Source organism: Cryptomeria japonica, chromosome 4, assembly GCF_030272615.1.
Source record: "Cryptomeria japonica chromosome 4, Sugi_1.0, whole genome shotgun sequence".
Lineage (NCBI taxonomy): Eukaryota > Viridiplantae > Streptophyta > Pinopsida > Cupressales > Cupressaceae > Cryptomeria > Cryptomeria japonica.
The window spans coordinates 704,164,559-704,190,170 of record NC_081408.1 but is presented as its reverse complement, the minus strand read 5'-3'; the positions used below and the strand labels follow the sequence as shown (position 1 = coordinate 704,190,170).

General features: G+C 34.0%; 1 protein-coding gene across 1 annotated transcript; it reads left to right on the top strand.

Moving 5' to 3' along the window:
* The first annotated feature begins 8,095 nt into the window (after positions 1 to 8,095).
* On the top strand, positions 8,096 to 24,892 carry LOC131875518 (ribosome biogenesis protein BRX1 homolog 1-like). Its single transcript, XM_059220097.1, has 8 exons — positions 8,096 to 8,480; positions 9,755 to 9,896; positions 11,087 to 11,165; positions 11,515 to 11,639; positions 15,954 to 16,055; positions 21,542 to 21,610; positions 21,774 to 21,872; positions 24,486 to 24,892. Exons 1-8 carry the CDS (start codon positions 8,269 to 8,271, stop codon positions 24,615 to 24,617), a joined length of 960 nt encoding a protein of 319 aa, XP_059076080.1. The 5' UTR covers positions 8,096 to 8,268; the 3' UTR covers positions 24,618 to 24,892.
* Positions 24,893 to 25,612: the final 720 nt, after the last annotated feature.

The following is a 25,612-nucleotide window of genomic DNA, read 5'->3' as shown; positions in this document are numbered from 1 at the left end:
TATCCTACTTTTGCACTCATTTGCCTTATGTCCAAAATTATTGCAAGAGTGGAATTGACCATTAGATGAATAAGATATAATTTGATTTCTATATTGAGTAGCCCTATTTCCAAACTTATTGCATGAAAAATAGATATCATTAAAAGATGATGAATACTTGGTTTGAGTGGGAAGGGGCTTCCTGAAATTCTTCTTGTTCCGTATCGAAATTAAACCCTTTTGATCTTCATTAGTCTTTCTCAATTCATCCTTGACCTTTTCCTTCCCTTTATCCTCTTTGTTGGGTCTCTTAGAGTATTCACTTTTTTCAAAACCAAGTTCACCTTTATCTTTAGATTGCATCTGAGCACTTAGCATCACATCAAGTATTTCAATGCTATCTTTAAGCTTCAAGCTCTTTTCAATTTGTTCTTTTGCTTCTTTCAACTCTTTCCTCAATATGATGTCATGGGTTGTAAATCCAAGTGTCTAATCAAATTGTGATTAGAAAACTCTATTTAATCGATCACCATGAATACTTCCTTACATAAATCTTATCTTACATTTAGGGCCATCCTTGCTTTGATTTTCTACATTGGGGGAAACCTTATGCCTTAATTTTAACCTCCAACTCATGATCTTACACATTTTTTATATGATGATACATCTTTAAATTCTTACACATTAATTATTTAATTACTTCTATCAATATCATTGTTGTGTATCATTTCCCCCTCTCTTCTAATGTCTTGCATACTATCTTTGCAACCAATTGGAGGGGAACATATATTTCCACTAATGTTTTTTATGGTTGGGATTTTAAATAGTGCCTTGTGCTACACAAAGGCTCATGTCATCATATTTAGACGGAGCTTGATCACATTACTTTCTCGTATCATATGATGACTTATCATATTACCACATCATATTGAGTTGTATCACATAATATGGTAGCATCTTGTGGATCTTTGTCATGTGCCACATCGTGTAGAGTTTGATTGTATTTTTATATTATATGAAGCCTTATCACATGGCTACATCACACAAATCCATATGGCATGTTATTACATTGTGTGGTATATTTCTATATCACTTTTTGTATAGATAAAATTTATACCTTTCAATCCCTTTTTTTTCACTTTTCATAAATAATTAAAGCAACTAGTTTGTGCTTATTTTGGTAATGTGGTAGACAATACTCATTGCATACTTTTTGTCATTTTGTAGGGTTTTATGGAGGGCGTAGACCAAGGAGAGTAGAAGAAGAATTCATGAATAGTCTCTTACTTTATACATATAATAATCCTTTGATGATTGTTCAAATAATTCATTTTTCATGTTGGAGGAGAATACCCACGTGCTTTGAAAATGCATGCTCGTGTTGGATTTGCACGTGCACATAAAAGTGAGGGCAAAATGTAATGGTGAAATTAGCATGCCCATCCCTTTCCAACTGATTTTTGTATTCATATTGATGGAATGCCTTAATGCAATAGCATGCCAATAAGTGAAACACTCTCATGTTGACACATTACCCGACTCCTATCCAAATTTATTTCAACCCTATTTGCACCAATTTTAATACATTCATCCTTTGCCTATTTTAATTTCACCCCATTTTCACTACTTTTATAGATTCCTTGTAATATTCCCAATAGATTTCTACACAAATTTTAACTTTTTCTAGAGTATTTCATAAAATAGTATGTTGTATTGTTGGTTGCATGCTTTAGTTTGCAAAATGATAATAGGTGTTGCTGATTTGTATGCTCACAAGAGATCGAAGAGACTCGTGATTTAAGACACACAAATATAATTTCATATCATGATGCAAATATGAGTAAACATACATGTGACTGAAATTTTAAGTTTACACAATATTCAAATTGTTGCATGCCTCTGATATAGAAATGAATATACATGGAGTTCTGTCCTCCATCCAACTTCTGAACATTCTAACAAATCTTTTATACGAATTATCTAATGGATTCTCTGTTGTATTATTTTCATATTTTTGCAATATTTGACAACTAACAAGAAGATACTCCAAATGAAACTGAATAAGGAATATCACATAATTAGAATTGTGCAACATCATTCAAATCCAATAAATAAACATCGGGAAATAGCCACATCCCAATAGTATAGCTGCCGACAAGATGCAAGGACTCACGCCAGAGGAAAGAGAACAAACTTTCACATCCACTGAAACCATCAAGGGTGAAATGACTCCCCTGATAATGAAGGGAACTCTGGCTAATATAAACTTGTCAATATTGTGAACCATTTGTTTCTTTTTTTGCTTTTTATTGTTTTATGATAGATCACGAAGTGTGATATGAAATGTTGATGCAAAAAACACTCACACAATCAAATTCAAAAGCAACATACAGATATTTCGCATGGATTGAAGAAATCTACTAACATTGAATAATAAACCTGTCAATACTTGAACCTCACAATTGAATAATCAACTCATGTTTGTAGAAAATAAGAGAGAATAAAATGCTATTTTATGCGTGTTTAAATAAATAGAATCCAAAGATTCTTACATATGTGACATACTTACGAGATGTGTCTCTTGTATAATATATAAATTTATATAATAGTGTGAGTAACCATAATTAATATTTTTAACAACATCAAGACACCAAATTTAGATATAAGACTCCATGAGTCTGAGAGAGCTCACGCCTTTGAGTAATGCCGAGCTAGGAAAGGAGATTCACGTGTGAAACAGGAACCTGATAGCACAAGCTGATTCAAATATTATGTTAGATAATCCTTATTTACTTTTAACATAATCCTTATTTACTTTACGCCAAACTTAGACCAACAACCAATATTAAATAAGTACCCTACGACAATCATTTGATATGCACTTAAATCTTATGCCATAATGAATCCATGATTTGTTTATATCTGATAGATACCAAAAGAAGAATCTACGCTCCTCAAGGAAATAAAAGAAAATCACCAATAAGTCAACTTCACAAAGAATATTCATGTGAAACTTATTTCATTCCAATATATTCATTGATTCAACCAAGCAACCAAGTTGTGCACCCTTTTATCATTGATTCAATTAGGCAACCAAGATGCTCTCATCTATCAATATAGCAATACATTCCAACTTCTATAAATTTGTTTTCAAAAAGTGGAGACCACACAAACTTAAATAACTTATTTGTAAAATCTTTGTGAGATTTTGGAATAAAATCTTCGCACAAATTTGAAATAATTTAATTGTAAAATTTTCATGAGATTTTTGAATAAAACTTCCAACAATCTAAACTTTGAAGTGCATTCATGAATCTTGGAATGAATCCACATTAGAAATAGAATTGAGCTTTCTCCAATCCTCGAGAACCCAAGAATTTCTATCCTAGAGCTATCAAATTGAAAATTACAAGAGAAATAATAAACCCAATAGAATGTAAATGAGCCCTAAGTTGCTCTTTTATAGCTCTCTCCATAAGCTTCCACAAGCCTTTCCAAGTTCTCCTTTAGTTTAATTTTTAACTTTAGCAAAAGGAAATAATAAAGTGTATCTCTTATAATTTACCATTGAAATAAAACAAGTCACTTAAAATGATTTTATTAAATAATTAAAAAAGTCATCATTGAACCTATTCATTTTTTTGGCAACTTAAATTTTAATCATTTAATTATATTCTAAGGTCAAAATAAAGGGGACATTACATTACCCCTCAAACTCAAATAACTCCAAAGTTCAAATCTTTAAATTTAATTTACAAATTTCTAACTCTTTTCTACTAACTATCATGAGTTAGTTTGACACATGTTTGTTTGACTTGATGTTGTGTTGAACACTATTTAAAAACATTCAATATGCAATTAATTCATCATAAAAATATATTGGACATCAAGGAGAATTGTAAAAGCACATTTTTTATATTGAATCGAGCAATATAATAGAATACATAAAAAAGAAGGCAACTATTAGTTGGTAGAAATAAACTAGCAAGAATGATAGAGAACACCGTCCCCAAAAAACAGTAACAACTATAAGTAAGCTACAAGATTACAAAGAACAACTACAAAAATGATATGGATGTATTAGCCTGAAAAAACAAAACAAATGAACATGGTAAGCCTATTACAACTCGATGTCTTAACAAAATCTTAAATATAGAATTTAAGCATTTGTTGTAGTTGTTTTGAACATAGAATGTTAACTCTATGAAGTTGTAGCAGCTAGAATTTGATCATATCCAAGTGAATCTTGTTGATCTTGACATGGATTTTATGTCTTTCCTACAACTGAGAACACAAAAACATAGTCTAAAAAAGTAATGTTAGAGTAAAACCTTAGCATTTCACCTTCATGATGAATCTCATGGTTTGAAAAGACAACCATACATCTACTTTTCCAAATGTTAAACAAAATAATATGCCTTTGATTAGAATCAGGAACAATGATCTTTTGAAGATGTAAGCCTAAGATTACTTCTTTCCAACAAAGAGTATGATCAAAGATGGCATGGATAAATTTAAAAATGTTTCATATTTTCACAATTTGATGACAAAATACACACTTATCTAGTTGGGTCATCATACATCTCAACTGGTCACCCACGGGATGTTTGAAATGTAAGATAGATTCGAGGCTAAAACCTAAGCATTAGCTTCCACTTTAGACTACCAGATTTGTGCACTTAACTTTCTCCAAGTTTTCTCTTGAAATTTGTATTTCCTTTTTTGATTCAGTTTGAGTTTTAAAGGTGAAACAAGCATAAAACCTTAGATATATTTCTTAAATAATGGGAAGAATACAAACTAATGCTTTGAAAACCATCACCGATCCTTGAAAAAATTATATTTAAAAGGGTTGCAAATCTTCATGACCAGATCAACAGGGACCAAGGGTATTAGAAAGATCTAATAAATCCTTTGAGCCTATTACTTAACCCAAACTTCCTTTGCAGATTTGACTAATTATCCCATTCCATGGTAGCAAAGTCCCATAGATCTCCAAACTAACAGACTCCTTTCTTAAATAAAAGGTAAGCTTACCTTTTAAATGAAATAGCAAGAGGTTGTCCTTGATATTGGACCAATATGTTAGAACCATATAGAAAAGGAGCTAAAACTAAAACCATGTTGTAGTGAATAATTTTTCCAATTTAAGTATTTGCACACTTTTGCCATGCCTTCCAAATAGATTGTAAAGAAGGTGAAGCTCTAATATAAAAGAAATGAGCCATCAATATTTTGTTCTCCCACATGATAGTTTACCATTTGCTTTTAACTAAGGCCTAGCTAAAATGAAAACAAACCAAGATTTTTCATGGTTCATCCCTAGCAATAGCTCGAATTATCCATTTTACTGCTAGATAAACTCTTTGTGTTTTGGGATCCAATATGCCTAACCCATCCTTAGCTTTTGGTTGAATGCAATGCAACCATGAGGTGTATTTGAAACCAACAATACCACTCTAATTAGACCAAAGGAAATGACACACAAGTTTGATTAGGTCATCATAACTTTTTTTTGAGGGCATCCAACACGATGAATAATACACATGTGAGGCCAAGAAAAATCGTTTGATCACTTGAATCTTGCTGACTAAGGATAAAAACTTGTTTCCCCAAGAAAATAACTTAATTTTCAGTTTATTAAGGAACCATTTCCACATCTCAAAAATAGATACACCCAAACAAAAAGGAAATGCCCTAGTAATGAGAGATTAACCATGTTTAATTTGCTTCCATTTTGAGGGGATCCAACAAGGAGCTTTATCAATTTGTGTCATGAGGAACTCAATTTTGTGATGTGCTAATTTAGACCCTGAAACCGAGCAATAAAGATTAATAACATGCATAGCATTCGAAATCTCTTCTTCTGAATTTTGAAGAAAAAGCATGCTATCATCAACAAAATGTGAATTCATGACCACAACATTACAAGGAGGAGAGATACCCTTGATTAAACCCATCTAATTGCATTTTTGCAACAAATAACCAAGTGCATCAACATCCAAGACATAAAGAAAATGAGATAAATGACATCCTTGTATAATTAAGTGTTGAAGTGGGAAGGTGTCAAATATCTCATTATTAACTATTAGTCGAGCACTGACATATTTAAACAGCATTTCAACATGTTTACATAACTTGGAGCCAAACCCCAACCATTGCAATATTTTGAGGAGAAATTATCTCCAACGCATTCTATCATATGCCTTATCAAAATCCAACTTGATTATGATAGCATTTTGACTTGATTGTTGAGACCATTCTAAAGTTTCCCATGTGAGAATAAGGTTATCAAGAATATATCTCCCCCTAGGGAGCCCTGTTTGCTCAACTCTAACAATACCTTGAGCCACACGTTTAATCCTTGTAGCAAGTGCTTTGGCAATAAATTGTAAGATGTTTTAAGCAAGGTAATATGATGCCATCCAACAATCATATCTTAATTCTTTCCTTTAGAAATTAATTTGATGAGACCCCTATTAATATATGGCCCTAATGAGCCCGACTCCAAAGCTTCTAAATACAACATATAAAAATCATCTCTAATAAATTACCACATTGTTTGATACAACTCCATTGAAAGTCCATCTATACCCATGCTTTTATTAGTAGCCATAGAAAAAAATAACATGCTCAAGATCTTTAATGGAGAGGTTGCTATCTAAAAATTGGCTATAATTAGCATCCAATTTCTTTGGGATATGATCTTTTATAATATCTTCCAAAATAGTTTGAACATCATGCCAAAGTGAATCTTCTTTAAAAAGATTCTCATAATATTTCTGAAACAAGGTTGTAATCTCTTTTGCTTTTGTGTGAAGAAGGCCCTTCTCATCTTGAATTGCTCCAATATACTCTTTTTTATGTTTGTGGTTAAGGAAACTAAGAAACATTTGGAGCCCTCGTTACCCTCCTTAGCCCAATGTAATCTAGCTTTGATTTTTGCACCTTGACCCTTATAGTTGTCCCTTTTTCAAATTTGTACTTCCAAAGAAGCTATAGAAGATTGCGGATTTATGTCATCTAGCTTGATATTCAATAAATTTCTATTATGTTCAAGCTTTTCTTTGAGAGATTTTTCCCTACGTTACGTTGCAACACCATTCTCTTTCCAAAGGCTTGCAGGAATTCAGTGCATTGTGAAATAGCATAGTACCACCATTCTCTATAAGAGTCACCCTCTTTAGGCTTGGGGATAGAATTCCAAAGACCCACAAGAGCAGCCACACAAGAAGGATTTTTTGAATGCGAAGTATTAAGTTTGTAAGGAAGCCTTGCATTTTCTAAAAGATAATAAAGAATTAGATCCCATCATCATCGCATAGACCATTTACATGTTTGTGCATATTATTTTGATATTGCTCATTATTATCAATCTTAACTACTAAGGAGTTTGACCTAGGAGAACACATTCAAATACTGAGTAGGCAAACTCTCAAATAATGCTGCTAGATACCACCTTAACAAATTTGGATACCACAAAGGCATAAACAAGTTGTTCTTCGAACACACATTTTGTCGTTCATGTGATAAATCAATTTTACTTGTTAAATTAGGTTTTGCAACACTTGAGATTGACTTTTATCATTTTCTATGCTAGTTTTAAAGTTTGACACATGCATTAGATCAAGACAATTAATTTAAAAAAAATGATGAATCAATGATATAAAATTTTCACAATCCATAAATTTGGTTAGTAGAATAAACTGTGCGAGTGTCATTCCAAAAACAACATCAAACAAAATAATGAATCAATTTAAAACATTATCAATATTATTCTTCTATCATCCATTTTAAAACTAAACAACCCTAAACCCTTACATCTAATATTCTATAATTTGTATACAATTAATCACGCCCTTAAGTGTGATTTGATCTTTACAATATCACATCTCTCCTCCTCTTTCCTACAATTACCCGGAAAAAAACCCTCCCAAAATAAAACACAATAACTAAGTGAAATCAATGTTAAGGATTTAAAAACACTTGTTAAATGCCCCAGACTTAACATCTAAATGAAAATGGTAAGGCTTCAATTACCTAAAACCTAAAAGAATGCAGACATCGAGATATTCACTATTGTTTCTAGTCTTTGATTTTAATCGAGTGTGTCAAATTTGTTTTCAGTCATTCCATTTATATATGAATCTCTTGCAGGCTCTGTCCATAAATTTTGAGTTTCGCCCTAGGGTTTAAGGGTATTATTAGGGTTTTGGTTGGGTCTAAAGGTTCTTATTTTTTGTTGTTTTTGGTTGGAGATATTTTGTTGAGGCATATTTGAACTGAAAGATGGGTAAGAAGCGGAAGCAACCAGAAAAATCAGAAGAAATTCAAACCTCAAAGGAGGAGGAAAATGCACGTCCTAAGCGAACTCTTCTCGGATGGAAAGCACCACCTCAAGAAGAGAAAGATAAAGAGAACAATGCAAATGACTCAGAAAAACGAATATTTCTCAACAGGGAGAAGATCTTGGTCATATGTTCACGACGCATTGTTTACCGGTAATCTCTAAATCCCCTTCTTTTATGGTTTCTCGGTTAGAAAACACTTCCAGTCACCGTACATGTTTTTTATGAACCTCGTTAATTTGGGCAAGGTTATGAGCTGCAATATAACTCAGCGGTGGATATGCTTGGACCGCATTTTTAATATTTGTAAACTCCAATTGTGCCAAATTGGTTGTGCCAGAAGATCACCTCACAACTTCACCACACGTAGGCTGGAGTTATTTCTCCGATTGATAGACTTCATAATAGTTAGAGAAAAAGCTTACCGCATGTCACCCGGAGTAATTATTGTCCTTATTGCAACAGGGCAACTTGACACAATTTTACTTGTGCTCGGCAATTTCTTGGATTCATCCGATCTGCAGTACAATTGAATTTATTTTCCACAAATAAGAAACCAATCTCAACTGTTTTTTATCCGCCTTGTTGTATATTGGCGGGAATATTGGCGAGCGGCAGCTAGAATTTTGGGGATTGGATTTGCTTGTAGATTTTGGAACATGATGACAGATTCAGTTGCCCTGGTACCCATTGCCAGTAGATTGCAACCCGTTTGACGATATTATCAGTATATATCCATTCAATTACACTACAACCCCTTGGATATAATTACATATCCGTATTACCTTATCCAATCTGTATTACAATTGAATATGTTTCTCAATAAATAAGTAAGCAGTGTCCATATGTTTTTCTTTTCTTGTTTTATATTGTCCAAAACATTTGTGAACAATGTCTAGAATCTTGGGGATTGGACTTGCTTGTAGACGTTGGCACTTGATGATAGTTTTTGTTGCCATTTTACCCCATTACCATTTGAACAAACTCATTTTTGAATTACATCCGTTACAGTTAGACTAAAATTACTTGGATGCTATTACCTATCTGTATGCATTATTCAGTCTACATTACAACTGAACATATCGTGAGTAATCAATCAAACAATATGCAGTTTTGGGCATTGAATTTGGTTGATGAGGATTCAGTTGCCATGTTATCTTTCATTACCATTATACTGCCATTCTTTTGACATTATCACCAATCCATACTCATTACGGTTACACTTTTTGACATTACTACCAATCCATACTCATTACAGTTACTCTACAATTCCTTGAATGCTTTTACCTATCTGTATTATTTTGAATGGAAGTTTAATCAACAAGCAGCAGCTGGCATATATTTTATATTTGTGCTTTTAATATTGTCAACAGCATTTTTAAGCATGTCTGAAAGACTGAATTATTGGGATTTGGATTTGTGTGTAGATATCGGCACTTGATGATGGATATAGTTTCCCTGTTACCCCATTGCAAGAAGGATAATAAGGTTGAGTCCAAGGAAAACAAGGGTGCCACTTTGAATGAGCTGGTGGAACTTCAGAATTGTACGGGCTGTCTCTTCTTTGAGGTATGTGAGCAATGAAAGGTGGCAGTTCTATATTACTTGTATATATTTTGTCTTTCCAACTGAGATACTAATGGGGGCTGTCTGAAATCAGTGGTCCCTGATATGGATTTCTTTCATGTTAATTTGAGAGCCATTTTCTGGCTATCAGGAATAAAAAATGATTTGCAAAGGAAAATTTGATGCTCTATTGTTTTTTCAGTAAGTCAATAAATGTGGCCCTTTGTAAGTGTTGCTATATTGCTTGATAAACAAATTGGAGTAGCACCATAAATGCTTAAGGCATCATTATTAATGCCAAAGTATAGTTAGAACAGAAATAAACATAGCTGAAAGGCTTTTTAGATATGTGCCAGAATTTGAATTTTGCCTATAGGAAATTCACTCAATGAAGAATCTATGGTTAAGAACATAAAGTTTTCACATTTTATGAGATGAAGAGTATAAAGTTTTTGGAACAACTGCATAGAAATCTTCTACCAGTTTTTTCTAAAGATTTTTACTCTTTAGATCTACAATTGTTATTTTGCTGACTTTTCTTTTGCATGCTTTTGTCATTAAGGAGCACAAGCTGTTCAATGATGATTTCATCTGTCATGTAGTGTATTGACTTTCTTAGGGTTTAGCTATGTGTGATCTAGGTTTAATTCTGCTTCCTCCTCAATAGCTTTGGTTTATCTGTTTTAGCTTGCCAATATCTCTTCTCATATATATTTACTGCAGGGACTTCATACTGTGTATATATTGGCTCTGGTTTTTAGGAAATATTTGTATTTGGGCTTTGAATTGGCAGTTAGGTGCAGAACAGGGCAACTTTCTATTTACCCATTGCATGCTTGGGCATTCCTTTTGTTTTAAGAATTGTTTGCCCAGTGTGCACTTTCCAATTTGTAGTTTGCAACTTTGAAGAATTGAGTTTCCATTAAATGCATCCTACATTCTGTTAGTTGAACTCAGTTTTAAGAAGAATCATCAAACTTCTTTGTGCTATACATTTTCTTTGATGTCAGAAAACCCTCTTTATGAAACAGTTTACCAGCTCTTCTGTTCTTTTATGAAGCGAGCTTTCCAGAGCTTCTTTCCAGAGTTTGTTTTAATGAAAGCTAATTTTACTGGAGGTTTTGCCAGAAGCAACATCTAATGATTATTTTTGTATATGATTTGTACTAATTTAAATTTTATATTTTCTTCAGTGCAGGAAGCGTAAAGACCTCTACTTGTGGATGGCGAAGTGCCCAAATGGGCCTTCAGTTAAATTTTTGGTTAATGCTGGTAAGCTCAGCTGCCCTGTAGGTCTGGTAACTTCATACCTAAATGGACCTTCAGAAAGCTAATTAGTTTTCATTTTAAATAATGAGGGATGCAAAAAAAAAAGTTATAGCTGTAGGAATGTATCATATTGTTATATTTTATTGATCTTGGAAATTTTTGATTGTGTGCTTCATTTGTATTGTAGAGTTTAATGTTTACTGTCAACTTGTAAATTAAATTGTGATTTCAGCTTATCACGCATATGATATGGTTTCCAAAAAATAACTAATAATAGTTTCATGAATGTTTCTACTCTGTTTGGGTGTTAATGGTTAAAGTTATTTGATAATTTTTATGCTATTATCTGCAGTTCACACAATGGAAGAACTCAAGCTGACAGGGAACCATCTTAAAGGTTCACGACCTATTCTGACATTTGCATCAGATTTTGATACACAACCTCATTGGCAGCTCTTGAAAGAGATTATCACTCAAGTAGGATATGTCACAGATTTTTTCAATATTTATATTCCATGTTATGGAAATATGCAGTTGCATGTTCTCAATGGTTTTGGAAAAGCTATCAAACTTCAAGCGATTTCCTGTAAGAGGAGAAATTTAGAATTGCTGATATTTGGTGATATGGTGTTGTAAAGGGATTCTTTTTATTCCATGTTACATTAAGAATTCATTTACATGCTGCTGACAAAAATTTGGAAAGTCAAATTTTAAAACTATTTTAATAGAAAGTGAAAATATAAAACTAGAAGAATTGGAAGTTTTACAAGCAGGAGGTATTTTTTAGTTTGTCAAATTATGTGATGTTTTTTTAGGATTTAATTGTTTAGTTTTTCAGTCAATCTCCCTTACCTATATTTTATGAATTTTGGTTCACAACAAGCCATCTCTCATGAACATGAATGGTCCATATAGCACTCATTGCATCTAGGTGATGCCCACATGGGTGAAACATCATGACTTTTTGGGAGGTAACCCATCCCAATACTAAAACTCAAGCACACTTAACCATAAAATTTCCTCAAGATCAAGCCTATTTAGCTTTCTATCACATTTACAAAACCTTTGACTAGTGTTGTGACTTATGAACCCTTCATTGTGGCACTGCTTAGTTCATCCATTATCTAGTAGGTGATTTTCCACGGTGCATAAATTATGGATGTTTTATTAAAGATTTAGTTGCATGGTTTTTGAGTCAATCTCCTCTATCCATATTACCCATATTTCATGACTAGTGATTCATAGGCATCTATCTCGTGAGCACGATTGGTTTACATATCATTTGTTGAATCTCGGTGATGCTCATATGGGGAAGCATTGAGACTTCCCAAGAGGTTACTTGTTAATCCTACTTCGACTCAAGCATTCTTAACCATGGAGTTTCTCTAAAGACCAAGCCTACTTATCTTTCTACTCCATTTGCAAAACCTTCAAGTGTTGTGCTTTATTAATTGTTCATTATATTGCTTCTTAGCTCATTCATTATCATGTAGGTGGTTTTTCTCATTGTGTCAAATAATGTGATGATTTATTTGCATAGTTTTTGAGTCATCCATTGACCTATATTTTGAGAGTAGTGGTTCACAAGAATCCATCTCTTGTTAGCATGAATGATCCATGGGGCACTCATTGCACTCTAGGGGATAGTCACAAGGGTGAAACATTGGGAATTCTTGGAAGGTCACCCATCCCACTAGTCCAACTAAGCGTGCTTAAACGTCGAGTCCCCTTCATGATCAAGTCCACTTCGCTTGCTACCCATTTGCAAAACCTTTTGCAACTGTTGTGCTATATGGATTATTCATGTATGTGATAGATGCTTCTTGTGAATCACTGGTCAAAAAATATAGGCCAATAAGATTGACTAAAATAAGGTTTAGTTTGATAAAAAACTGGAAATTATTTTAATACTTACACTAATGTGTTCCAACAGTGACTTTTTAATATTTAACATTATTTTTATCTTTTTAATCTTCAAACTTTTCATAAATCTTGATAAAGCACCACATGAATTGGAAATTTGCTGGTTAAATGGGCTTTTAATTACCTACTTGAATTTGTTAGCTGATTGCATGTTCTAGGAATAACCTTGAAGGGAGCTAACCGCATCTTTTTGCAGGGCATATTAGTTTGGTTAAGTTTGATTTATGTGTTGTTTCATAATAGCAAAGGCACATAGGATATAACATCCCTGCAAATATTAGTTTTTGTATTGGCGAAAGTTTTTGAGCAATTTATTTAGATATATTATTGGGGTTTTGTATATGGAGCCCTCTCTCTGTTAACAGCATATGTTAAAACCATATAGAGAACTAAAACTGTGTGAACAACCTTATACATGGGCATAGGAATGTTAATGAAGCATGATTATCACAACCTATATAACATAAAACTTAAAAGGCATAATAACAGAGAACAACTAGTACCACCCACCACCTAGGTGTAGCCAAGAGAGATAAAAATGTTCATATCATATAAGTTCAGCCAAACCTCAATTAGCCATGCTGCCACCTGCCTGAGCCGAGTACCAGTGATCATATGCTTAGTTGTAAACTGCATTCCTAGATATAAGCATGAACTTCATTATTTGCAAAATAGACCTACTGCCTTTTCCAGCCCAGAAAACTGAAGACCGTAGATATATCCCTGTTTAGAATATCATTTTCTAGTAGTGGCAAGGTATAACCGTCGGAAATCTCCAAGATGCCTCTGTGATTAGTAATCACTGTGTTTTTTTATTACGAACCCAAGTTCAAATCCTTCAAGGGCATGGACATTTGCCATTAGATCTCTATCCTCTTGCATTGTCCTAAATTCCACTTTGGCATCCTCCACTTTCTGTTTGCTTTTCTCATCTCTAATGGACTTCTCTTATTTTTCCTTCATTACTTCATTCCCATAAACCACCTCTTCTTGCAGACACATCAACATAGCTTGAATGCTCTCCTTATCTCCTTATTGTGAACTGCTAGCTGAAGTGTTCGTTTAAAATCATGGTTTGAGTTTGAACCTTACCATCCTCTAAACCACCAGCTCCCAGAATGGCTTAAAAAACCATTGGAAATCTCTAAGATGTCTCTGTGATTAGTAATCGCCATGTTTTTTTTAATTATGAACCCAAGTTCAAATCCTTAAAGGGCATGGACATTTGCGATTAGATCTCTAACCTCCTCTTGCATTGCCCTAAATTCCACTTTGGCATCCAACGCTTTCTGTTTGCCTTTCTCATCTCTAACGGACTTCTCTTATTTTTCCTTCATCACTTCACCCTCATAAACCACCTCCTCTTGCAGACACATCAACATAGCTTGAATGCTCTCCTTATCTCCTTATTGTGAACTGCTAGCTGAAGTGTTTGTTTAAAATCATGGTTCGAGTTTAAACCTTACTGTCCTCTAAACCACCAGCTTCCAAAATGGCTTTAAAAACCTTAGTTTCGAACATTCAAGCAGTTGGTCTGTAACTTATCCATAGCTCAAAGGATCTTAGTTGCTTTACCAGTTGCTACTATAACAATCCCACCTAGAAAAAGCTTCCAGAAGTTGTAGCACTTGATATCCAATACCCCCAGACCAATAATGCAGCAACCACACACCAACAATAAGATTGAATATCTCATCTTATTTTACTGTTACAGCATCTCAGAACATAAAATATTCTTGTTTTCATTTATCAAATTCCTTTCTCTATGCATACAAAATGGACACCACAATCTCCTTAGTATTCACTTGCCATTATGAGCAATATAGCAAATAACCTGATCTCTTATTCATTGAAGGCGTTGAGCAAATCAGATGTATCAGTACTTTCCACAGAAGAATATTCTATTAGATTTATATGTTGGTTTGCAAGAAAATCAGCTATGCCATTCTGCTCTCTAAAGCAATTATTCACCTTCACATTGTCAATTCTTTTATCCAAGGCAACATTTCTTCTAATAGAGTTCGTAGTTTTCAATTTGGCCAATAAGCTTTATTCAATGCATTTACCATTATTTGAGAACTTCCTTCAATTTTTCTCTCTATGGCCTGTCATAAATGTCACTTGGATATCTGCTCTTAGGGCTTCCCATTTTGCTTCATTGTTTGTCTTTAGGCCCAAAGGTTTCATACCCCCTAGTTCAAATTCCTCCTACAAATCTCTTACTACATATCCTGCACTTTCTATTCCCAGGTTACCTTTCAAAGCCCCATAAAAAATTACTACTCTATTTGGAGCCTTACATTTTCTTTGCTTTATTTTTCTTGAAGAATCTATTAACCCTTGAATGGGAAGTTTTTGAACATTGTTTAATGTGGATTGTGAACATGCATTTTTTTTCTGTACCCTGGCTTAAATTATGAAGTATTCTAGTATCTTTGTTGATGCTTATCATAATTAGTTTCTTAGAACAGATTTAGAATATACCATGAAAGATGAGAGAAGGTCACTGCTATGATTCTCTCTTAGGTAAACATGAAACAGGTAGATAATCTGGAAGAAAATCTTTTCACTAACAGGCATGACAAAAACCAGGAGGGCAATTTTTTGATTTTTGTTTAAGGAATAAGGTGACCAGTATGTGTCCAACAGTTACTGAAGATTTTTCGCTTTAAACAATTGTCTGATTTTGAGGACATGGAATGGTTGATTTATTGTGTATTCAGTAGGTTCAGTTTCCTTACATGCTATTTATTGACTGTCAAAATCTCTTTCAGATTCATTATTGTTTTGCAGTTATAAGTTTATAACTATGGTGTCACTATTGGTGAGAAAATTTTATATGTTGACATTTGTACCGGTTCTTTGCAGATCTTTGGCACACCAAAAGATCACAGGAAATCAAAGCCTTTCTTCGATCATGTCTTTGTTTTCTCCATTGTTGATAATCACATCTGGTTTCGGAATTACCAGGTAAGTTTATACACTGTAAGAGGTAGTTTTAGGGTTGTATCATAGCCTTCTTAGGTATTTAATAAGGATATGTTGCAATATGCTAAAACGTCCATTCTTGTACACAAATGCTTGATTTCTGCTTGGTAACTTTTGGCTGCTAAATTAAGTGTAATAGTTTTATATGGAGAAGGTGTTACTTGCATGGGTGGTATATAGATGCCTACACATTGGTGCTGTGGTAATGGGAATTCTCGCCTTGGCTTCTGCTGTAGATAAGTAGTAGTCATGATCTTAAGTTAGCTCAAAATCTTGAAGGGTTATGCGGTACATTAATCAACTTATTTCTATAGGAGCCCAATGACAATATCTCTGGATTTGGGTTTAGGTTGAAGGTATGACAATGGCTCTCTGGAGTACCATGCTATGCTCTTGCTTACTTAGTGCATGACTGGTGAATCCTACCAGAAAGACATTGCCATTTGCTTGCCATTGTTATACATGCTTGCAAGCGGCTCCCTGCAGATGCCTGATAGTGCCTTGAGCACAAGATGATTGGTTGTAGAAGTGGCTCTGTCAATTGGCCATCTTGAGCATGATTGCCAGAGTTGGAGCATAATATGCTCTTAGCCAATGCGGCAATGGAAAATATCTCTGAACACGCTTTGTTTGTTGCCCATTACCCATCTTACTTCTTTTATACAAAGAGTATTCAATGGTGAATATGGTCTGACCATAGTAACCTCTACTAAATGCTCATAAAAGAACCTAGACATATTACAGCAGTAATAAAACAAATCCAGACACATCCAGAAATAGAACAGCAATAATATGACAAACCCAGAAATACCCAGAAATACTACAGCAATAAATATTTTTGTATTTTTTAATATTTCTTTAAAACAGCATATAAGCAAGTTGAGTTTTATCAAACTAATACAGTGCACTAAACACACCCACATGCAGAACTGGACACTACTGGTATTCCAGATGTTGGTCTGAATGGTGGTCTGCTGCTTAAGGTTTTCTATCCTCAAGAAGCTTGATCTCAACAAAACACAACATCCAGCCCAGGACAAGAAATGAGTTTTTTTTTGTCAGACTTCAAGTGTCATTTAATTTTCCTCCTAGCACTGCCTATGTACTCCATGCTTCCTCAATCATAGGCAATCCAGTCCTCAATTGATGGCACTCTGACTAACAAGTTCCTTCGGCAATTAACTGATAAATTCCTCTTTATTTAAAGGACTCTTAATTGACTCATAAGCCTTATTTCGGGATTTGACCAATCTTAATTATTCCTGTGCTGACAGTTCACTCATTCAATGCCCACTCCTATGCTATTTCAAAAAGGGAACATAACAAATTGTCCATTTCCAAAGTTGCTTTCCCACAAGTAGTGCAGTGACATCCAAGTACCTCTGGTCTTTCCGAAGTATGTTCTCTTCAGATAATTTCCTCTTAATGGCCTAGGATCTCAAATCGTTAATTCAATTTCAAGATCAAATATTTTGGACTTGAGAGAAAGGAACTCTGCACTATCTTGCACAAGTTAGACCCTTCACCATACCAATCAAATGTTGTAAGCTCAGTCCAATTGCCATTGACAGTTGAGGCTTAGAAACGTCTACTTCCTCAACTATGATAAAAAGGTGAGGCTAGGATCTTTAAGGTATCTTGATGCATGGCTGCACTCGAGTCCTTGACGAATGGGATAGGGAACCCTGAGAAGTCCTCTACAAAATGCTTAGGTGCATACTCAGCAATGTACTGTTCTGTTGCCTGTTGCTGTTCTGAATTATCAACTTAATACCCAAACACACAAGATAATGACTGCATCTTTTTAAGGCTTGAATTCTTGATAGGTTTTTCTTGGACACTGCTAGAAACAACTAGAATATTTTTTTAAAGTTTAAAATATTTTGATTTTGTATTCAACATGCAAATTTTGATTTCTGATTGTGTTCATTGAGAAAAACACTTTCTTGGTGTGAGAATTTGTTGCTACTACCACCATCAAAAGTAAGGGGATTCAATTTGTTTGCCTTCTACTTCAATTCCTTTTTGTTGGCATTTTGGCAACTATTGGGCCTTTCCATTTCTGAGGCTTCTTGCCAAATATCTCCAAGTAATTAACAAAATGTAATATCCCTTTTAGTGATACTTAGAGTTTGTCTTCAAAAGGATAACTATAGCTTGCAACAAATACTATGAAGTCAACTTCAATTTGCCTAAGTAAACCATTCTACCTTAGTAATGGTTTTGATGCTTGATTACATATGTATATTTCAATAGAAATAATGAAATTTATTATGGTACAACATCCGAATTTGAATTACTGTCAGTGGAATCCGATATAATGATTATTTTTAATAGGAATGAAATAATTACTGTTTCTATATGATCATGTGATGAAGATATGATGACTATCTCTTACTCGACTAGCTGTGCCCGATTGACCTTTATACCCTGCTATAGTGCGGGGCTGTGTCTAATTGTGTGTACTTCACCTTGTTGTGGGACGGATGATATCCCTCCCTCGTGCTCAGCTGACAAAAGGGCTCCCTGAGTGCTGTGAATATGAAATCCGATTAATAACTTCCCTGTCTTGAAGAGACTTCTGATCCTCTATTAATATCTCTTCAGGTGGTCATGATTAAAGAGTTGTATTCCAAAAGACATGCCTATTTATCATTGCCTCCTCTCATTAATGCTAATTGCACCATATTATGACAAATATTATTATCGATTTAGACTTCACTAATTGCTACCCTTATAATCGATATCTGATCCCTACATGCCAATGCATCCCTTAGCCTTCAATCAGTTAGTGGTAACTCACCAATAAGTCCATATTAGAATCACTGTCATTTCCCAACTTAATTCTGCATAAAATCGACTAGTCTTTCTTTCTACTTTATTGATTAAATATGCCCGACTTACTTGACGATAACGTTAAGGAATGTTGATCATTATTGCTATACAATTCTTTAATCGTTGCTTGACTAACCTTATGATTAGTTTTTCTTTAAATCGATCTATCAATCTTCATTTTTAATCGATGCTTGTTAGAATGCCATTGTCTATTGTTTCTATCCATCCTCAATGCAATTGCTTTTCCTTATCAATCATCGATGCCTTTGTAAACTTAATATGCTAAATCGATACTTGCCTCAGTTGATCTGTAGGATCTCTAATTCGGATATGGTTGATATAAAGATCATAAAGATTGTTTAGTCTCTTTTCGAAACTTATTTACAAATTCATTTGCACGGGAGACTTCTCGAATTTGAATGATCTCAGTGGGTAATGTTTATGGGAACTAATCTTAGTTTGAGAATGGGACATCACACAAAAGATGTTGTAGTTTTAAATCTTCTACTTCTTTGATGTTGCTCAAAGATTGTATCCATCTCGTCTGCAGTGGTTATCTCAGATTCTCAAGGTCAGTTTACTCATCTTTTTGCAGGAACATAGGCTTGGTAGGCTTTGGAATGGGAGTAGCTAGTGGTCAGTTATTTGTAGTTACCTTCCTTCTTTTTGTAATGTTCTAGCTGGGTTTGAATTTTATATGCTGCTCTGAAGCTGCAACTTTCATTCTACTATCTCGATCGTTCTAGCTTGGCTCCTCTGAGTTCCTGTCAGCGTATCATGAAAAAGATCTGCCTTCTTTTTGTGAGATTTCACAAAATTGCCTCGATGATTCACAGGCTGGCAGGATGTTAGCTCTGATGCAACTGTAATAATTTATATTAAATGTATATAAAATAAATCTATAAGTACAACAGTTATAAAACAGATTCATAAATACCCAGAAATGCTACAGCAATCATTTTTTTGTATTTTTAAATATTTCTTCAAAATAGTTCATAATCAAATTGAGATTCATCAAACTAAAACGCTGTACATAGAACTAGACACTAATAGTATTCTAGATGTTAGTTTGAACGTTGGCCTACTGTATAAGGGTTTCTGTCCTTAAAAAGTTTGATCTCAATGCCTTAAGGGTTTTGTCTCCAAGTGACAGCTGCTGAAACACAATGTCCAGCCCAAGAAAATAAATGCTTTGTTGTTTTGTTTTGTTAGATTTCGAGTGTCTTTTTCTTTTCCTCCCAGCATTGTGTCAACTCTCTATGCTTTCTCAATCATAGGCAATCCAGTCCTCAATCGATCGCAGTTGGACTAGCAAGCTCCTTCCTCAAATGATGGCAATTAACTGACAAATACATCCTTATTTAACTGACCCTAACTGACTCATCTGCCTTGTTTTGTGTTTTAACTGACCCAAACAATTCCTGCACTACCAGTTCATTCGCCCAATGCTTCTCCTATGCTGTCAGTTCAAAAAGAGGACATTACACAGGACTTTCAATTGCTTTATAAAAGAGAAAATATATCTTAACATAAATGGGTGAAATATGATTGAAATGAAGGTCTCCATTGTTTTTGTACAGTGAAACAAATAAAAGAAGCTTGCTTTATTTAATAGAAAATACAATGTGAGAAATTAATTAGATTAACAGCCCACGTGCAGGTAGAGATGTATCAGTGTGTTTTCATCTCTTTTCTTTTGAACAAGATAGATTGTTTTGAAAAACAACCAATCAATCAGAACAACAATCATAACAATAAAAATTGTATTTCTTTATTTATTTTTTGCTAAACTAAAATATTCATAATGATGGCCAATAAGTGTGAAACACAACCAAAAAAAGGAAGTTTTAACAGAGTGTAGGTAGGGAAGGATTATGCTTTGATACCAGATGATGTGTACTTGCAAGCAACAACACAAATAGGGAAATCTAACAAGATGCTAGCACTCACAATGTTGTTATATAGGGGCACCCATCCACCAAATAAGCTCAAAAGTATAACATAACATGTGCATACAATGGAGAGCTTAGACTACAATTAAAAAAGGTTACACCTCTATATCCTACTGGTATTTACTTATATTATTAGAACGAGGAGTGTTAGTCCCTATATTTTATTCGATGGCATTTAAATTCTAACTCCTGAATAGTAAAATGTCATGGTAAATTAAGCTGCAGAATGCAATACCGACCACTATGACCAACCAACATAGTGGCTACATCTAGAACCTCAACAACACCTCGACTTAACAATATATTATAAGACTACTGTAATCGTTGCTTTGCAAACCAAGTAGCCATGACAATAAGGTTGTGTCACTTGTGTCCAAGTAAAAAATGTTTTTAAACTTGTTATTTAGTATGGGGATGTGCTAAGTCATGAAATGTCTATTTAATTTTTCTATCAGCACTCAGTCACATGAAATGTGTTCAAACTGATTGTTTCTACATGTTAGTTTGTTGAGCTGATAATTTTCTTTATACATAAGCAAAGGAGTAGTAAACTTGTTGACAAATAGCTCTGTTTACTATTTCTTTTAAACTGGGCAAAGTTTTTTAGCGAAAGTTGCTTGTTCTTGTAACTTTCATGTTTACCTTGGTTGTTACAACATTTATGCTCTGTTGAACATTCAGATAACTGTTCCACATCATGGCACTGAGAAAATTGAGCGAGGTGGTTTCGATAAAATGACTCTTATAGAGGTATGAGTACTCATCATTCTTACAGAGGTTTACTTCTTTTGCAAAATTTTATACTGTATCATTGCTATTAATTGCTTGAAAAGTGAAAATACTATTTTCTGATGTTCATGGATTTGATGGGTTCTGATTTTGTTGCAGCTAACTATTTGTCTTCCATTTTCAGGTTGGCCCTCGATTTTGCTTGAATCCAATAAAAATTTTTAGTAATAGCTTTACTGGTCAGACATTATATGAAAATCCTTTCTACATCTCTCCAAACCAGGTAATTTGATCATTTTTCATATATTCGGTCATTTTATTATTGCAACTTGCCATAATTATTTCATATGTATATTTTTACATATTTTGACTGGTAAACTCTCCTTAAAGATCATCTGTAAGTTTAGATGCCTTAAGGAATATACTCTATCAAACTTGCAAAACTTTCTCCTGACCACTATGAAAGACCTGATGAGTTACCGCTTAAGGTCATTCTGTTCTGTCTATCTTAGCAAGATGATGGATATAATAACATATCTTAGTCCATTTTTCTAATTACAGTGACACGTTATAAAATGTCAGATTAGTAGCCAATAGTAAGTGCTTGATATTAGAAGCAGTATGTAGCAAGTTCAAAGAATATTTTTTTAGTTTACACTGTATGCAAACATGTATCTAACTATGATTGCTTGGATTATAGAAGAAACATAGAAAGATGCAAAACATTTGTATCTAACTATGATTGCATTGATTATATCTATTTCTCTGGCAAGTTCTCTGAGTACACTCGTGAACTTACATGGCAAGATGTTAGAGCTACTTTTCCAATGTGTTCAGTTGGAATTTTCTTGAGATCTTTATCTGATATTACCTTGAGAATCCACTGGACCAGATTTTCCAATTACATTTTTTTTCTGATGTTATATGTTCTTTTTAAACTTATCCAGTACATTTAACTTGAACATGTCCATAAGAATGTATAAGATGTACATTTTAAAGATTATTTATAAGGTGGGTATCTTGTAGTCGCTTCTTTGTTTTTATTAGAGCAAACTTGCTTGGTAGTTATTAGGGAGTGGGTTATGCTTCTACATTTAAACATCTACATTTGGCTGATTCACTTTTTCCCTCTTATATACCTACATACAGCACTTGAATTTATTGATTGCAAACTCCTTTGGCACATCCACTGTTTTGCAACAACATGGTTTCTAGTTGAACTTGTGGGGCACACTGGAAGGTTTTGATTCTTGGATCGTTTAGTTGTGATAGGCAACAGTCCACGTTTCTTGCATTTGGGGAAGATTATAAAATTTATTCAACACTTTGCAATATGACTGCTACATTGAGTACTGTATCTGTTACTAATTCAGTATTTTATTTGTTCTAATCAAATAAAATGATGCATAAAACAAATTGATGAGTGATTTTACATTTTGTTAAAATGGTTTAGTGCATCATATTCATCCCCAATATGACACACAGACATTGTATCATTCCAATTATACTCCTATCTTGAGTATAATGTATTAATAACTAAAGATCTGAGCTGTCCTGGAACAACAATTTATCTATATTTAGTTATCCAATCTGATCTACATCACTATCCCAGTCTAGAATTCTCTATTATTGTGCATTAAGTGGACAAACAAACTTTACCGATCCACTGCCCAGAGACTTGAGTCCCTGTCCGGTTTGAACCTGGTTTGGGGTTCAGGTATGGTCCACTGTGGGTCTGGACAGGGTTCTGCCCACAGACTGTGGGTCAGGCCCAGACAGATCCGGGCGAACCTGGAGAGAAATTTGCCCTCAAACATGCCATTCTGTCAAATTCCTATTTTAAAATTTTTGTTGACTTATTTTTAATTCCAAAGCCCATGTACAGATTTACAATGCATTCTTGAAGACTCAATCTAAATGACTAATTACAAAGAGCTCATGATACCCTCCACATTTTCTCAGACATGCAACAAGTTCAGCTCTACTTAAAAAAACACTAGATTTTTCCTTGAAAAATATCACATGCCCAAACCTATTGGTAAGGACCTTACGTCTTTTCGCTACAGCATGGAGAAAATGCTTTAAAATTGTTGTTAAAGATTGAATTCTACATTTCAATCTAATTTGTACGAATGTATTCTTCTTGAATCATTAACTTCCTAATTTATTGCAGTTGATTGCTCAAATATTGCTCCCTCTTTTTGTTGTTCTTTTTGGATTTAGATTCTTAACAAATGAGTTACATATTTATATTAATATTACTGAAGGTCACAACCTGCATTGGTGGCTAGCTGGTATAAGGTTAAGATCAGAAAGAGGCATGGACTTGGAAACATTTTTGTGCAATACAAGTGATAAAAACAAGTAAAGTGTATTTTCTTTGGGATACATCTTAGCATGGATTTTTAATTTGAGCTGGTGGCATTCAAGGCTTAAATGGAAGCCCACAATTACTAGCAGGTCACTGCTATGGAACAATATATGTTTTAGATTGGTTTCAGTTGTAGCATTGTGCAATACAAGTGATAAAAACAAGTAAAGTGTATTTTCTTTGGGATACATCTTAGCATGGATTTTTAATTTGAGCTGGTGGCATTCAAGGCTTAAATGGAAGCCCACAATTACTAGCAGGTCACTGCTATGGAACAATATATGTTTTAGATTGGTTTCAGTTGTAGCATTGTGCAATACAAGTGATAAAAACAAGTAAAGTGTATTTTCTTTGGGATACATCTTAGCATGGATTTTTAATTTGAGCTGGTGGCATTCAAGGCTTAAATGGAAGCCCACAATTACTAGCAGGTCACTGCTATGGAACAATATATGTTTTAGATTGGTTTCAGTTGTAGCATTGGATAAGTTTCTTGTCTGATAAACACATTGCTTTCATTCTCAGATTCGTGCAGCAGAAAAGCGTAAAAAGGCTGGCAAATATGCAAAGAAAATTAAAGCAAAGCAGAGGAGGAAAGTACACGAACTTGAGAACAAGCTGGAACCTGATGAATTTGCAGATATGTGGAATGAGTAACTGATGAATATGATTGTGTTCTGAATTTCATTCAGGAAATACAAGCATTATTACGTTGATTTTATTTTATTGTTGAGTTTTGACAAAGAACATGGATGATCAACGTGGGTGGTGTCCCTGGAACAAGTCCTTGTTTCAAATGAAATCCATAGTTCTCTTTGTAAAGTTGTGTGGCTATTATGTAATGAAAGGCATGCCTTAGCCATCAAGGTATAGCTGCTTTATTTTCTACATTTTGTATTTTTCCCAGAAAGAAGATTTATTTCTTAATTGCCCTTAAAGGTCGTTAATGTTCTCATCTTTGTGAAGTTTTTTGGCTTCTAATTTGGGCATATAGCTTTTAATGGATGTTATAAAATTAGTAAGTATAGCTCTTAGCCGTATTACAAATATTCAGAGACTGCACAATCAGTTAAACCTATTAATATACGCATACACATGGAATACTGGGGGTGAACGTTAAATTTTTTAGAGTTTCATAAAATTTTGCATCTTGCTTGTTAATATTCAAGCTGGACTGGTAAGTCATGACATCTTTGTACACATTACAAGTATTGAACATATCAAAAAACTTTGGATGAAATACTGAGTTTATTTACATTGGTGATTGCATGCGCTGGTTGACACAAAATTGCGTACAATTGAACAATCGTTTTTGTATAGAGACACTGTTATTCCAATGTCTCTGAAACAATGCTGTAAATTGTATTGATATGGTGAAGTCAGAAGCCTTCAGCATACGATTTTCTTCTATGAGAAAATATATTATTTGGTTATCTGCGAGTTCAGGTTTAATGCTGCCGTTTTCTTTTGGAAATGGTTGTGGCCTTTGAATTGTTCTTGCAATCAAGGTTTCCACAACTTATCTTCATTGTTCACATTCGTAGTTTGGGGTATACTGTCAAAGAATGGATCAAGTTAATGAGTGCTTTGACATGCACTATAATTTTTTAACACATTTTCTCTTATTAAGAACATAATTACAAGGTACTTAA